Source organism: Pleurodeles waltl, chromosome 5 (genome assembly GCF_031143425.1).
Source record: "Pleurodeles waltl isolate 20211129_DDA chromosome 5, aPleWal1.hap1.20221129, whole genome shotgun sequence".
Classification (NCBI taxonomy): domain Eukaryota; kingdom Metazoa; phylum Chordata; class Amphibia; order Caudata; family Salamandridae; genus Pleurodeles; species Pleurodeles waltl.
Window position 1 is genome coordinate 575,806,220 of NC_090444.1, and position 15,623 is coordinate 575,821,842.

At 47.5% G+C, this 15,623-nt stretch overlaps 1 protein-coding gene across 2 annotated transcripts in view; it reads right to left on the reverse strand.

The window, feature by feature from the left end:
• The window catches only part of USP34 (ubiquitin specific peptidase 34), a 1,940,069-nt gene that overhangs the window by 1,655,567 nt on the left and 268,879 nt on the right, over nucleotides 1-15,623 (reverse strand). For both annotated transcript variants that reach the window (XM_069234398.1, XM_069234397.1), the window contains one exon: nucleotides 12,794-13,008. In XM_069234398.1, the coding sequence (XP_069090499.1) occupies nucleotides 12,794-13,008 (215 nt within the window). The remainder of the gene's footprint in view (nucleotides 1-12,793; nucleotides 13,009-15,623) is intronic.

Genomic DNA, 15,623 nt, shown 5'->3' on the forward strand with positions numbered 1-15,623 from the left:
ACAGACCAGGACTACTTTGTTGTCAAGATGGTTGTGAAAAGCTTTTAGAGCTAGTTGAATTGCTCGAAGCTCTAGATCACTGATGTGAAAGTGTTTCTAAATTGGTGGCCCCAGACAATGTACTAGGAGGGTCTGTATATGTACCCCCCAACCCTGCAGGGACGCATCTGTTAATGGTGATTTGTGGAACAGGGGCTTTGAAGGGCTGCCCTTACAACATATTGTTGCTGTTCCAACACTGCAGAGAGTGATGAGTCGCTGGCCATACAAACACTAGATCCTGTAGATGCCCCTCCGCTTGAGACTACTGTGACTGAAGGAAGCACTGAAGAGGGCACATATACAGTCGGGTGTTTGGTACTATGGATATGCATGGTGCCATCATTAAGAGAAAACTGATGAACTATCTTCACTGTGGCATGATGATGTGGTTAAAACAGAGGCAATGCTAACTGCAACTTTTGCACCCTATCCGGAATGGGATAGAATTTGGCTGTAATGGAGTTTAATGTTCCGGCTAAGAAAGGATGCTCTTGCAAAGGTTGGAGAAGTGAGATTTTGCTGTACTGAATATTAAGCCTAATTTGTACAGAAGGTTTATAACCTTGTGTATGTCCTGTATACATTGCTGGCTGGTGGGAAATTAGAAGAGCCAATCATCCGGGTAGGGGAACATGTGTGCCACCCCCTTCTGAGGTAAGCTGCTACCACTGCAAGGCATTTGGTGAATAATTGTGGAGCTGTAGTTACTCCGAATGGCAATAACTTGAATTGGTGAAGCTGCCTGTTCACTTGAGAAAAGAGATTGCAACTCTGTGTTGAGTGTATGGGAATGTGGAAGCAGGCGTCTGAAATCTATGGCTGTCATGAAATCTCCTTACTATAACAATAGGATCACATCCTGTAGTGTGACCATGTGAAAGTGTTATGAGGAGATGTATCTGCTGAGTGGCCCGAGGTCTAGAATTGGCCTTAACATCTTGTCTTCTTTGGGAACGAGAAGTATAAGGAAGTATACCCTGTGTTGTTGATGTTGTTTTGGGATAACTTCTATAGCTCCTTTTTTGAAGCAGTGCTTAACCCTCCTCTTGGTGATATATTTTGTGTTTGTTATGGTATTATGGGTGGGGTTGTTTAAGTTCTTGGCAGAGCCGGTCTCTGCTGACGGAAAGGACACACTGACAGGTGGCAATTTGTGCCCAGTGTTGTTGGTACTGTTATAGCCGTCCCCCTTCTGGTGTTATATGTTGAAAGGGGAGCCTTATTCTACCACTGCTTAGTAGGAGTGATGGTTTTGGAGGCGGAACCACGACCACTGCCTCTATTATTTTTATAATGTGGTCTGTAGCAGGTACCTCTGGTATACTGGGACTGGTATGAGCCTTGCTGTTTTTGTGCAATGTCTGAGCCTGTAGATGTAGCAGGTCTTGCTGTACCTCTATACTGTTCCATCCAAAAGAAGCCTCCATGCAGGGAAGTTTGTAGGACACCCACGGCTTTGGCTGTGTCTGTATCTTTTTAAATTAATTTTCTCTAACATCTTATCTACTTGTGGTCCAAATAAATGTTAACCATCAAAAGATAGATTGAGCAAACATTGCTGAACATCAGGCCTAAAGTCTGACACTCTAAGACATGGATGGTGCCTAATATTACTGGTTTTGACTTCCCGTGCACTGATATCAGCAGAATCTAGTACGCACTGAATGATGGCACTGGAAATGAGTCAGCCTCCTTCCAGTAACTGAGACCCCCTTTGGTGATATTGTTCAGGAAGATCCTGCTTAACTCATGCATCCCTTCCCATTAGACTTGATTATAACATTAAAATAAACCTGATGAGTTAGCTATGCAGAGATGATTAGATGCTTGTGCAGCAACACATTTTCCTGCTGCATCATATTTTTTTTTTAACTTTTCTTGTCTGTTGGAGTGGCATCTCCGGTGCCCTGGGGATTAGCCCTCTTCCTAGCCACGTGAACTACCAAGGAATCAGAGGTAACTTGACCCTTAATGTAAAGTGGGTCAGATGGACATAGCTTGTATTTTTTGTCCACCCTTGGTGTTATTACCCTGGATGTGACTGGCTGCTTACAAATCTCCTCTGTGGATTTAAGCATTCCTTTCAACATAGATAAGCATTGGACTGTCCAATGTGATCTAGTTAGTGTCTCTACTAAGAAGTCAGCCTCATCCTGCAAAGTGCAGAGATCCACTTTATGATATTGTGCCATCCTACTAATAGCCTCATGATGGGTTGTGGTAGCATCTGGTGGCGAGGGTTTAGAGGGGTACAGGTCTGGTTCAGCTTTACTCACTGGGTCTACATCATAATGATCCCATTGGTCACGGACAGTGTCTGGGCCTCCCTGTGGGTCTGCAAAATATGAAATATCATGTAGCTTCAGTGCAGACAGGATTTGACAGTGAAGATGGTTTCAGTGATGAGGGTGTCTTTGGGTCTGAAGATGGCAGTTTTAGCTCTGACACCTTTATGGTGCTTAGAAGACGCAACATCTGAGGTACCAGCCCTAAGGAAAACTTTTAAAGCCTTAGACTTTTTGACACTTGTCTAACATTTTGGAGGCAGAAGGACTTGTGTCTGCTCCTTTGCCTAAGAGCAGTGGGGTTCCATAAGCCTACTTCCATAGCCTTAGATGGTTTTACCAGTGTCTGGGAGATTTTCAACAGTGTACTCAACATGCCCTGGTGAAGTGGAGGGATCAGGGCCGGAGTCAGAACCTTCACCACTGCTAGCCAGCACAGCACACCATAGGCACAGCAAGTGCCTCAGCATCCTCGATCTCTCATTCCGGGCTCTACTGACTGGTCCCCGAAAATATCAGGCACATCGTCGACTTGTTGAGTCTGTATGGTGGAGTGGGCCCAACGATGTTCTCTACGTTGCCTAAGTATTTTGTAAGAACAAAAGGCCAGACATGCCTCACACAACACCTAGTCATGATCCAGGGACAAGCAAAGATTACAATCGAAGTGCTGGTCCTAACTTCCCAGTGCAAATTGGGCAAACCAGACTCAAAACCATTGTTTTTTGATAAAAAGAAATGTTATAAGCTGTTTCATGAACCTGAGGTCATTATTCTCCTTCCTAAGTGACACTGGCAAAGTATTCCACAGTTTAGTTGCTAACCACTGGACAAGTCCCTCCCCGCCCCAGGCATTCTTAACTCTGGGAATGGCGAACAGACCTAGATTCCCGGACCACAGCAATCTCTTAGGACAGTATGGACAAATCAAATGTTGTAGAATCAACAGCCCCTTCATATGCATCGCCCAATGGGCCAGGCATAGGGCCTTAAACTGTATCCTCTTTTGTATCAGTAGCCAATGTACAGAGGCTAATGTGGATCAAAAAGAACTGGTCTTTCAGTATTCCTAGGAGAATCCAAGCTGCAGTGTTTTGAATTACTTGAAGTTTTTTGATCACTGATTATGGACTCCACTGACACAGAGCTTTCATATTCTAAGCGTGAAAGCATCAAGCCTTGTACTAACACTATGCAGGGCTTGGCTACCAGCTCAGAAGTTTCCTCAGGGTACCAATATACCCAAGTGGTCCCTATATGGAGGGAAGTCTGTGGACAGACTCAAACCAGAAAGTATTGCAGAGCCACACTGCGCCACCTCGTAGCGCTCTGAAATACTGCTGGAACGTTTTCATACCGAGTCTGAAGCTTTGGTAAGACCAAGTGGCCAAAATGTCCTTCTCAGCGAACTTGACTGTCCAGACAATAGTGTTTCGTGACTGTATGGAGGAACGTCTACATAGCTGCCTGGCATATGTATCCAGTCTGACGCTTGGGTAAGACCAAGTGGAGAAAAAGTCCTCTTAGCAGTCCTTCCAGAGGCCATTTTTTGCATCAATACTTAGCAGATCTTAATGCAGAGCATGATCCAGCTGGAGATGGTTCTCTTCAATCAATCAATCAACCAATCACGATATTTATAAAGCGCGCTATGTACCCGTCAGGGTTTCGAGGCGCTGGGGGGAAGGGGGGGGGGGGGGGGGCGGGTGGAGGTGTGCTGCGGTTAGCGGTCGAAGAGCCAGGTTTTGAGGAGTCTCCTGAAGGCGAGGAGGTCCTGGGTCTGGCGTAGAGGTGTGGGGAGAGAGTTCCAGGACTTGGCGGCGAGGAAGGAGAAGGATCTGCCGCCGCAGGTCTTGCGCTGGATTCGGGGGACGACGGCGAGGGCGAGGTTGGCGGATCGAAGTTGACGTGTGGGAGCGTAGAAATGGAGTCTGGAGTTGAGGTAGGAGGGTCCGGCGTTGTGAAGTGCCTTGTGAGCGTGGGTGAGGAGTTTAAAGGTGATCCTCTTCTCCACCGGGAGCCAGTGGAGTTCCCTCAGGTGAGGGGAGATGTGACATTGGCGGGATATGTCGAGGATCAGTCGGGCGGAGGCATTTTGGATACGCTGGAGTCGTTTGATGTCTTTGGTTGGGATGCCTGTGTAGAGTGCGTTGCCGTAGTCAAGTCTGCTGCTGACGAGGGCTTGGGTCACCATCTTTCTGGTCTCTGTTGGAATCCACTTGAAGATTCTGCGGAGCATGCGGAGGGTGTTGAAACAGGAGGAGGAGACGGTGCTGACCTGTTTGGACATGGTGAGTGCAGAGTCCAGGATGAAGCCGAGGTTTCTTGCGTGGCTGGCAGGGGTGGGTGGGGGTCCGAGGTCGGCGGGCCACCATGAGTAGTTCCAGGCCGAAGGAGAGCGCCCGAGGATGAGGATTTCCGTCTTGTCGGAGTTGAGTTTCAGGCGACTGTTGTTCATCCATTCGGCGATGGATTTTAGTCCTTCGCGGAGGTTTGTTTTGGCGGTGAGTGGGTCTTTGGTCAGGGAGAGGACGAGCTGGGTGTCGTCGGCGTAGGAGATGATGCTGAGGTGATGCTGGCGGGCCAGTTTTGCGAGGGGGGCCATGTAGACGTTGAACAAAGTAGGGCTGAGGGAGGATCCTTGGGGGACGCCGCAGATGAGGTTGGTGGCTTTGGAGCGAAAGGGGGAGAGTCGGACTCTCTGAGTTCTGTCGGAGAGAAAGGATGAGATCCAGTGGAGGGCTTTGTCTTGGATGCCGGCTTCCTGGAGGCGGGTCAGTAGGGTGCGGTGGCAGACTGTGTCAAAAGCGGCTGATAGGTCGAGGAGGATGAGGGCCGAGGTTTCGCCGTTGTCCATTTGATGTCTGATGTCATCTGTGGCGGCGAGGAGAGCGGTCTCCGTGCTGTGGTTTCGTCTGAATCCGGATTGTGAGGGGTCCAGGATGGAGTTGTCTTCGAGGAAGTGGGTGAGTTGTGTGTTGACGATCTTCTCGATGACTTTTGCTGGAAAAGGGAGGAGAGAGATCGGGCGGAAGTTTTTGAGATCGTTGGGGTCGGCCTTGGGTTTCTTGAGGAGGGGTTGGATTTCAGCGTGTTTCCAGCTGTCCGGGAAGGTGGCGGAAGTGAAGGAGAGGTTGATGATCTTGCGGAGTTTGGGAGCGATGGTGGCGTTGGCTGTGTTGAAAACATGATGAGGGCATGGGTCCGTGGGGGAGCCTGAGTGGATGGTGTTCATGGTTGCCATGGTTTCTGCGTCGTCCACGTGGGTCCAGGCGGTGAGGCGGCAGTCGTGTTTGGAGACGTCGGGGGGGGGATCTGGCGGTGGGCCGGTGTTGAAGCTGTTGTGGATGGTAGCGATTTTCTGGTGGAAGAAGGTGGAGAGGTCGTCGCAGAGTTTCTGGGAGGGCGGGATGTCGTTGGCGTTTGGATTTGAGAGTTCTTTCACGATGCCGAAGAGTTCTTTGCAGTCGTGGGCGTTGTTGTTGATGCGTTCGGTGAAGTGGGCGCGCTTGGCGACGCGGATCCGTTGGTGGTGTTCACGGTTTGCGTCTTTGAGGGAGGCGAGGTTGTCGGGCGTGCGTTCTAGGATCCATTTCTTTTTGAGCTTCTGACAACGGCTTTTGGAGGTGGTCAGTTCGTCTGTGAACCAGGCTGGTTTTTTCTTTCCTTGGTTGGCGGTGGGCTTCTTGAGTGGGGCTAAGGTGTTGGCGCAGTCGAGGATCCATTGATGGAGGTTGATGGCGGCTGTGCTCGGGTCGGTCGCGTCGGGTGGAGGGTTTTTAACGAGGGTGCTGGTCAGTTGGTCTTGGGTGACTTTGCCCCAGCGGCGGTAGGGGGGTAGATGGATGCGGTGCTGCTCGGTAGTTTTCTTATAGGAGAAATGGACGCAGTGATGGTCGGTCCAGTGGAGTTCGGAGGTGTGGCTGAACGAGATGTGGTTGCTTGAGGTGAAGAGGGGGTCGAGGGTGTGTCCAGCGATGTGGGTGGGAGTGTTGACCAGCTGGCGGAGTCCGAGGTTGAGGAGGTTGGAGGTCAGTGCTGCGGTGTTGACGTCGTTGTTATTTTCCATATGGTAGTTTAGGTCTCCCAGGAGGATGTAATCCGGGGAAGCAAGGGCGTGGGTGCTTGCGAGGTCGGCGATGGTGTCGCTGAAGGGGGCTCTTGGTCCTGGAGGGCGGTATATGAGGGTTCCTCTGAGGGTCGTGTTGGGGTCTGTGTGGATCTGGAAGTGGAGGTGTTCGGCTGTCTTGAGGGTGTCGTCAGTGTGGGTGTGGATTTTGAGGGTAGCTTTGTGAGCGATGGCTATTCCGCCGCCGATTCCGTTGGTTCGGTCTCTTCTGGTGATTTTGTAACCGTCCGGTATGGCGATGGCGATGTCCGGAGCCGAGGTTTCGGTCAGGAAGGCCACGTCGGGTGCAGTGGAGTTGAGCAAATCCCAGAGCTCGATGGCGTGTTTTCGTGCGGAGCGGGTGTTGATGAGGATGCAGTTCAGGTGGTTGGGGTTGAGTGATTCTATTGTTGGTTTTGTCGATCTGATGCAGGAGAAGTTGCAGGAGCGGCAGGAAAAAGGTCCTTTAGTGTGCTTCGGGGACGCCAGGAAGCACTCCGTGGAGGAGCCGGTGTTGAAAGCGCGGAGTTCGTTGGCTGAGTAGCGGATGCGGGGGGTGTGAGGACCAGGGGGGGTGGCGCTGGGCGCGGTCCAGGCGCGGACGGGCGCAGACGGGCTTGCCTCTGGCGCGGACGCGCAGCGCCAGCCATTAAGAAGGGAGGGGGGAGGGGGGGAGGGAGGGAGGAGCAGCTGGGAGGCGGGAGGGAGCGGCAAATGGGGGCGCGAGGGGGGCGGGGCCGCAGGGAGGCAGCGGCAGGGATCGGGGAGCGCACAAGGGGCAAAAACACAGACAACGAGCAAAGTTAAAGGCAGTCACAATAAGAAAACCACACAATCAGAAATACAATAATGGCACAATACACGATCGGGGAGACGGCAATCAGGGGGGCACAATGGGGGCAGAAGCGCCGGCGGCGAGGCGCAGAAAAAGCGAAAAAAACAACTTACAGGACGGCAGAAGCGGCACACGGGTCAAGTGAGCCCACTAGCCACCAGGGATGAGGCGCAGGAGGATGCCTGCGGGTGGAGGAGGGCCTCGAACAAGCAAACGGCAGCGTGGACGGGGGACACAGGCAGGAGGCAGCAGGTTGGTGCTGCGGTCGTGGGGGGCGAGCTCAGGACCTGAAACAGGTCAGAGTTCGCTCACTCGCGACGCGCAGCGCCAGCCATTAAGAAGGGAGGGGGGAGGGAGGAGCAGTTGGGAGGCGGGAGAGAGCGGCAAATGGGGGCGCGAGGGGGGCGGGGCCGCAGGGAGGCAGCGGCAGGGATCGGGGAGCGCACAAGGGGCAAAAACACAGAAAACGAGCAAAGTTAAAGGCAGTCACAATAAGAAAACCACACAATCAGAAATACAATAATGGCACAATACACGATCGGGGAGACGGCAATCAGGGGGGCACAATGGGGGCAGAAGCGCCGGCGGCGAGGCGCAGAAAAAGCTAAAAAAACAACTTACAGGACGGCGGAAGCGGCACACGGGTCAAGTGAGCCCACTAGCCACCAGGGATGAGGCGCAGGAGGATGCCTGCGGGTGGAGGAGGGCCTCGAACACGCAAACGGAGCTTCTGCTCTGCCTTGTCTTTTAGAACTCCAGAGAACCCCAAAAACAGCTGATTGTCCACTCAGTATTTCTTTGTACTATTAATGTAAAAGCTGAGCGTTCTTTTGGAATCCAGGTGATGGAGCCTCTCCTCCTCCTTAGAGGTGTGAAATAGAGCATAGAAGGTCAGGAGGGTGCTAGTTTAACCAACATCACAAATTTTGTTAGCAATGATGTTCAGGTCTGTAGAACCAGTTTGTATAGTAAGAAGGTAGTGTATGAATGATTGACACAAAGGCGGAAGCTCACAGTCTTAACAGAAAATAGCCGCAAATGATAACTATGAAGCAGTTTAAACTGAGTGCACATCACTTAAGTGAGGGCCAGAATAATGTTGGGGCACTACAAAGGAAAAAGCGGAAATATAGGTTGTAGGCGTTTCAAAAATTGCATCACAGATGATTCAAACAAGGAGGGCTGATCTAGCAACCGTAAGAAGGCCGAAAGGTAACCCTTAACCATGTCCAAAACAAAACCTTACCAGGCAAGAGACAAAACAAACAAAAAAAGAATGTCAGATAGCTCGCCATGGGGACACAGGGGGCAATCTCCTGTGAGCCCCACCAACCCACAAATTTGTCCCAACAACAGGCATACACAGTTTTCATCAAGGGACATCTGGCTGCCCAGATGACACCCATCACCTCCGGGGGAAGGCTGAGATTGTTTAGGTGTGGCTGCTCAATCACCAAGCATGAATGTGGAGTTGTGAAGGTCCAGTTGCTGTGACAGCAGGTCTACCCGGTGGCCGGGGGGGGAGGATGGGGGGGGCTGGGGGAAGCTGGTCAGAGAACATATGCTCAAGCCCTGGAGTTCTGGGTGCCACACATTAAGTTCACAGTATGGAGATACTGGGATGAAATGGGTCCAGTTGGTCCTGATCTTCATGAGAACTTGGAGCAGGAGTGATATAGGTGGAAATGCGTACAGTAATCCAGAGTTCCACACAAGGTGAAACATCTCCAAATGAAAGACGCCTTAGAAACTCCAACATGCAGATGTGTTGACATTGCATTTTGTTGTCAGTGGGGAACAGATTGAGCCTAAGTTCTCTATATTTGTGCAAGTGGCCCTGTGAGACCTCCAGATGTTATTGCCACTCGTAATTCGTTAGGCGTTGGTGGCCGAGTTTGTCTGCCCTGGTGTTTAAAGAGCCCACCAGATGGTTCGCCACCAGGAAAATTTCCTGGAGATACAGGCTATTTCCAGAAGGTCAGCACCTCATGGCACAAAGTACCTGTCCCCTACCCCGCCCTGTTTGTTGCAATGCCACATGGTGGTGGTGGTGGTGGTTGTGTCTGTGAGCACCTCTATTAGCCTTCCCTTGATAGCTGGAAGGAAAGTTTATAGCACCCAGGGGATGGCCTCCAGCTCTAGAAGGTTGATGAGGAGCCAAGACTCCAGACGTTAAAGTCCTCTGCTCTCCAGCTCTCCCAGATGGCCGCCACAACCCAGATGTGATGCATTGGTATTGAATGGGGTAGAGATAGGGGCCTGCCTCTGACAAAACTGTGGGCAAGCAACCAACACTGCAAGTCTTTTGGAGTCTCTTGCGAAATCGAACTGTGATCGGAGAAGTCCCCTTGATGCTGGACCCACTGGGACTTCATATCGCATTGCAGAGCCCATATTTGTCACCTGGCGTACTCAACCAGCAGAATGCAGTAGGCACCAGCCCGAGAAGCCTTAGAGCCAACGTCACTAAAATCTAGGATCGAGGCTGAAAGATTGAGATCATAGATTTACTCTTCTAGACTCTCTTTTACGGAGGACAGGCACAAAACCAGAGTCCAGAATGGCTCACATGAAAGGGAGCGTCAGAGAAACAGTTAGGTGTAACTTCAGCAAATTGATAGTGGTAACCAAGGGTGACAGGAGGTTTGCCTCAGACTTAAGGTGGTTGAAGACTGTCTGGGGGGAGCCCGCCATCAACAGCCAGTCGTCAAGGTAGGGGGGGAAAACTCTCACCCCTGACCTCTGAAGGTGACCAACAGCACCTGTGTAAACAACCGAAGGGCACTGCTGAGACCAAAGGGGAGCACCCCAAACTGGAAATGACTCTTCTTTCACCACAAACCACTGGTAGCGCCAAGTGTCCAGTAGGATGGGACCATTGAAACAGACGTCCTGCAGGTCCAACACTACCATCCATTTTCAAGAGACTATGGAAGATAGGACCAGTGGTAGGGCGTGCATTTTGAATCTCTCCTTCCAGAAGAGGTGCAGATATATTAGGCCGTGGCCCTCCATTTTTTCTTGGGCACCAGAAAGTAGCAGTAATAACAACCATGCCCTACTTCTGGCACTGGCACCTTCTCCTCATCCCCTTTCGATAAAAGAGCTTCTACTTCCTACTGTAAAATGGAGACATGATCCTCTGTCAGTCCCTAGGAGGGGGAGGGTTAGTGGGGGGTATGGGGGAAGGTGCAGCCGGAAAGAGGAAAGTTAAGGCATATCCCCTGCGAATGATATGAAGAACATACCTGTCTGATGTTATCGCCTGCAAACCCGAAAATAATCAGTAGATTCTACTGATGGCTGTGGTGTGAGAAATACCCTAATCGGTCCGATGGCAATAGGTACCATGGCCTCGACCGCAAAAAATGTTAGTTCCTTGTTGAGGCTGGTCAGGCTAGCAGTACGGGGCACCTCAACCAAATTTGCGCAAGTAGTGGTGGAATCGCTGCAGTTGGCAAGGTTGGGCAGACAGGCCAGAGAGCAATGCAGTAGACTTGCTCTCTTTAAAAAGCTCTAGAGTAGAAACAGCCTTAACTCCGAACAGGTGAGTCCCATTGAAAGGCATTTCTATAAGGGAGGAGAACCCAGCCAACTACAGCCATGCATGGTGGTGAATGCCAACACTGGTGCCAGTAGCCCACACAATGGAATTGGTGGTGTTCAAGCCACAACCTTCTTGAATCACCTTAGCAAAAGCAGGCCAGAGACAGAAACACCAGGGAGTCTTTGCGCCACCCAGTCCCAACGGGTGGGGAAATAGCATTCCTAGAAGAAATTGGTTTTAACTGATCAGAGTGCCAGTTTTCCAAACATTACCACCCACTTAGACTCCAGGATATGGAAGTCATGTTCTTCAGCTGCCCTACACATCACTGGGGGCAGATAAAAGTGAATCTTAAGTACTGGCTTATTGAAACTTTTTTCCTGAAAGTTCATGTCACCAAATAATTACATAACTTAGGCATCCTGTTTTCTTGAGAATAGATATTCTTGCAGAGTTCCTCATATAATGAAAATGACATTTCATAATTTCTTTGTATAGTCCCCATTCTGACACTCACAAATTTTACTCTTGATGACATCTGCGTTTACATTTATTGACACCTGGAAGGTGTTTTGCCATTAATCAGCTGTTATTCCTCAGAACCTAGCTCATTATAGTTGGAATGTTACTGGACATTTTAAAAGACCACCCCTGATTATTTACCGATGACCAACACTAACGTGATATTGTGTACCAAATCAACACGTCTTGCTCATTATTCTGTGGCAAAAAGATATTGAATACCCAGACAGACCCTGTGAGCTCAAACATATAGATGTAGAACGTCACAGCACTTGGACAATGGGTCCCAAACATAAGCATCACAACTCTTCAGTAAATCCTTCATCACAAGTTTCACTTCTGGCTATGGCTTCTGAATGGCAAATGCTTACACGTTTTTCCACTTTCACCATAAGAGATAAATTACTTCTTGTTCTCATCCTTTTGTAATGTTCATCTGCGGCAGTTTATCGTCTACGTATTCCTGCAGAGGATGGTCCTTACACCAGGCCCAAATCAAAACAAGGCATAGCCTAAGCCAAGAGTGACATTTTGAATTACTATCACAAGAAGGACTAGGAGCCCTTAAATAATTATGGCTATAATCTTTCAGCACATTGAAATCCTGTAAAACCTCGTTTTACTGACTGGTAGCGGACAGACAACTGGAAGATGCAACAGAACATGTAGACTTGGGACTAAAGTCTATAAATTAATTTCTGCAAATGTTTGGCCTACAGATTTGATATGAGTGCATACCTATGGAAGCCAACGGATGCTGCATTTGATTGGAAGAAATGTGAGATGCAGAAGTGGATGTTCCAACTAATTTAACAAAAACAATGATATAGCCTTATGCCGTGAACATCATGTTCCTGAATGGGACTAATGCAAAAAGTGGGTCTATATCCGTTTAAATGTTTAACATTACCCAGAAACTCCATGGTGATACAATATTATAATCCTACATGCATAGCATAGGGTGGGTACATCGATGTGTTTCGAATTAGAGGTCCACATGTACTTTCATGAAACAACCCACAGAGCACTGAGGGCAATACCTGTAAGGGTTCTAGTTGTGCTTCATACTTTGAGTGGGCACAACTGTAAATAGGCACTGACAGAACATTAGCCCACTGTTACATATTAAAAGTTGTGAAATATGAAAGGAAGTTTTAACTGCACCCTTGTGAAGTATGGAATATCTAGTGTATTCTGCAGAAATTAAACACTTTAAACGTCTTCAAGGGGAGTTCTCACATTATGGAAGCAAAAGAACAAAGTGATGGTTCTTATCTGTGTTTTCATTTAGAATTGTAGTAAACACATTACATGCTACTTAAGAATAGTGTAGGTGAAAACTAAGGGTAGGTTAGAGTACCTTGAAGTACCGGACTACATTGGAACAATTCATTTTGAATTCACTGTTAAAGCAGTTGAAAATACTGTCCACAAAGAAATTACTATTACAGTACCTTGACTGATGTGTTCATGGTAAATGGAGGCAAGATTTGGAAGGTGCTGTTGGAGATGAGATGTCAGTTCAGCATGAGAATTTATCTGTACAAGCTCCTCTTCACAGCCAGATTCCTCCCCATCAAAATCAGCCATGTTCTTCTCAGATTTTGCACTGACCTGGGAACTACTGCAACTGACATCATCAGCACTCAACATATCATCAACCAAGTGTCTGTAAAAGGCAAAACATTATAGCAATTAGCAGCAGCCACGCTAAGTCCAGTCGGAACTATAATGACAGGTCTGAAATTGGCTGAAAATGAATAGATACTTAAGGAGGCCTATAGCTGCAAGACTACAAAATCCTTTTTAAAGGTACAGCTTGTACCATATCTTCCTCAGCACAAGTGGTTTAACCTGAAGCAGACTACCAGTCACATCACAATTTTAGGTCTCTTGAACAGACCTTTATAAACTGCATATCTGGCAAACAGTGTGTTATGCGAATCAATGTAGACATTGTAAGTTAACTAATGTTTGGCACTTACCTAGAATCTTGTTGACTTCACTTCTGATTCTGTGCAACCAGACTGACACACAAAACATATCAATGAGTATTCCAGAGATATAAAGGACATCAAGCAAGCAAAATCATTATGACATACACTATGTTGCAGCACAGCTTGAACAAACAGGGCCAAATCCAGCATGCCACAATGGCAAACTGCAGCGACTGGTTCACAGGTCTCTTACAGAGCTTTCCCGCCCTTTCTGACATTGAATAATGCACCTTTAGCACACCATAACCTCCAAGGAGCTTCTTGGTGTCAGCTCTGGAACCATGTCTATGAACAAAACCATCCAGGAAAGTGACTGCAGAGAAGTGGGAACCACGGAAAGCACTGGTACAGCAGGCAAGACGGGGAGAGTGGGCTAGCTGCCACTACCTTGTCACTACTGCCATAAAGTAAGTGCCTTCATATATGGTTCATGCCCAAGGCTCCCTCTATCCCTCCAGCGACTCTAAGGGCTGGAGCACAACTTATTAAGGTATGGTGGTATAGGCTAGATTAATTGGTGGTATGTTGAAGCAGATTTATACATTACTGCTGAGGCATAGGGCTACAATCGACTATTCGCATCATTCTCTCTGATGAACATTCTTTATCAAGCCTGCAACAGTGAATTATTTTGTTGCTAACCCACTTGCAGCAGATCAGAAAGCCTGCTTAGCACATCTATCTCCACAATGTGCATCACCCCCCCCCCCCAAAATGGGTCATAAGAAAGTGTTCTGAAAAGTTCCAAATAATAATTACTGTGAATTTGTCAGTGACAACTTGCACAGCTCTAATCCTGTGTAAGATGAAGGCCTGATGGGAACCTCTGAAAAACAGACGTACACTCTCAAAGGTCACATAAATGTTTTTGTCCACACAAGTCCAGAGTCTGTTAGTCTGATGAACTAAATACTGGTATCTCCAACTGTATTTTATGAACCCATGACAAATTTACTCCGAGGTACAGGGGTCAGGATCTGTGACTATGTGTGGTTCACTTGAAAGGCAACTTCAGCTACTCTTTCTTCTTCATCTAAGACGTGTGTTCAGTAAAGTCAAGCCTGTTTGTGGTAAAACATAAAAATACTTTTTTTTTATTTTTTTGCATCGATTCTTCAACTCACTAATCTTCTATGTTGGATTAAGCCCTTTGTGGGTAACACCAATTTTACAGAGGTGGTTCAGGAGCTGACTTTGCTAGGGACAGACTGGGAATGGTAGGCTTGTGGCTTCGGAATGGTAAGTTTAGCATTCTTCAATGCTGATGAACATGCCACTGCCAAACAATTAGGGAAAACAATTGGCACCCTTTAGATTCCAGAGTCAAGTATAAGTCTGCCTGCTGTGTCTTTCAAGCTGTAAATTAATTTCCTCGAAAAAATAATTTGCTGATGTCTCTCTAGGAGCTCACAGAGTAAATCCATATTCTGCCAGGCAATCCATGGATGTAGCAAAATAAAATGTAAGAATCTGAACCAATGATTCTCTGAATCAATTTCAAACGAGGCAAATGCCCTTTTGCTAGAACTCCAATCACTGGATTGAGGGGGAAAAATGTAGATTTGGTTGGCTGAGAAAGAAGCTACTTAACTGTTATAATTTTTCTCGTCAATGAGGAACTTCATTAAAGTCAGAGGCACTAAAACATCCTACTCAGGTTTGGATTCTAGCGCACTTTTCAATACAAATATGTGTACTTTTTTCCCTTAGAAAATTCTATTATTTGAAACAATTTTGATAGCCAGCCTACAAGGCTATTTGGTCAATTCTGTGTACTTCTCTTAAAAGAAATAGCCGACTCGAAATGAAAAAACATTCACGAAAAATAAAATGAGGTTCTATATATTTATTTTGGGGCAATTATTTACTTGAGGATTAGCAGTAATTAATTTTGACACCCTGCCTATTCTGTGTTTTCAAATAATATCTGTTGAAATATTTTGTCTTCATCCAAGGCTAATTTCTTTTCAGCCATAAACAGCAGTTTTGTGACATTTACAAGCTTTTTTCTTCTTCACTTACATATTACCAGATTTGTAAATCTCACAGGTATTTATGTGTTTGTTTTATGGGAGAGACCCTGATAAACCTTCACTTTTTTACAGATTTATTTTAAATGGAGAGCCCCGTAGGCCCCCACACTTTTATTTTTAGGAAAAAAACAATGCTGTACTTCTGTTTTCCTTAACTAGTTAATAACTATTTCCCCTATCCCTTTTCATGTGGTGTTCCTCTTGTAACCTTTGTTATTTCAGTTTAATTATGAGTCATTGTTCATGCCCAAGGA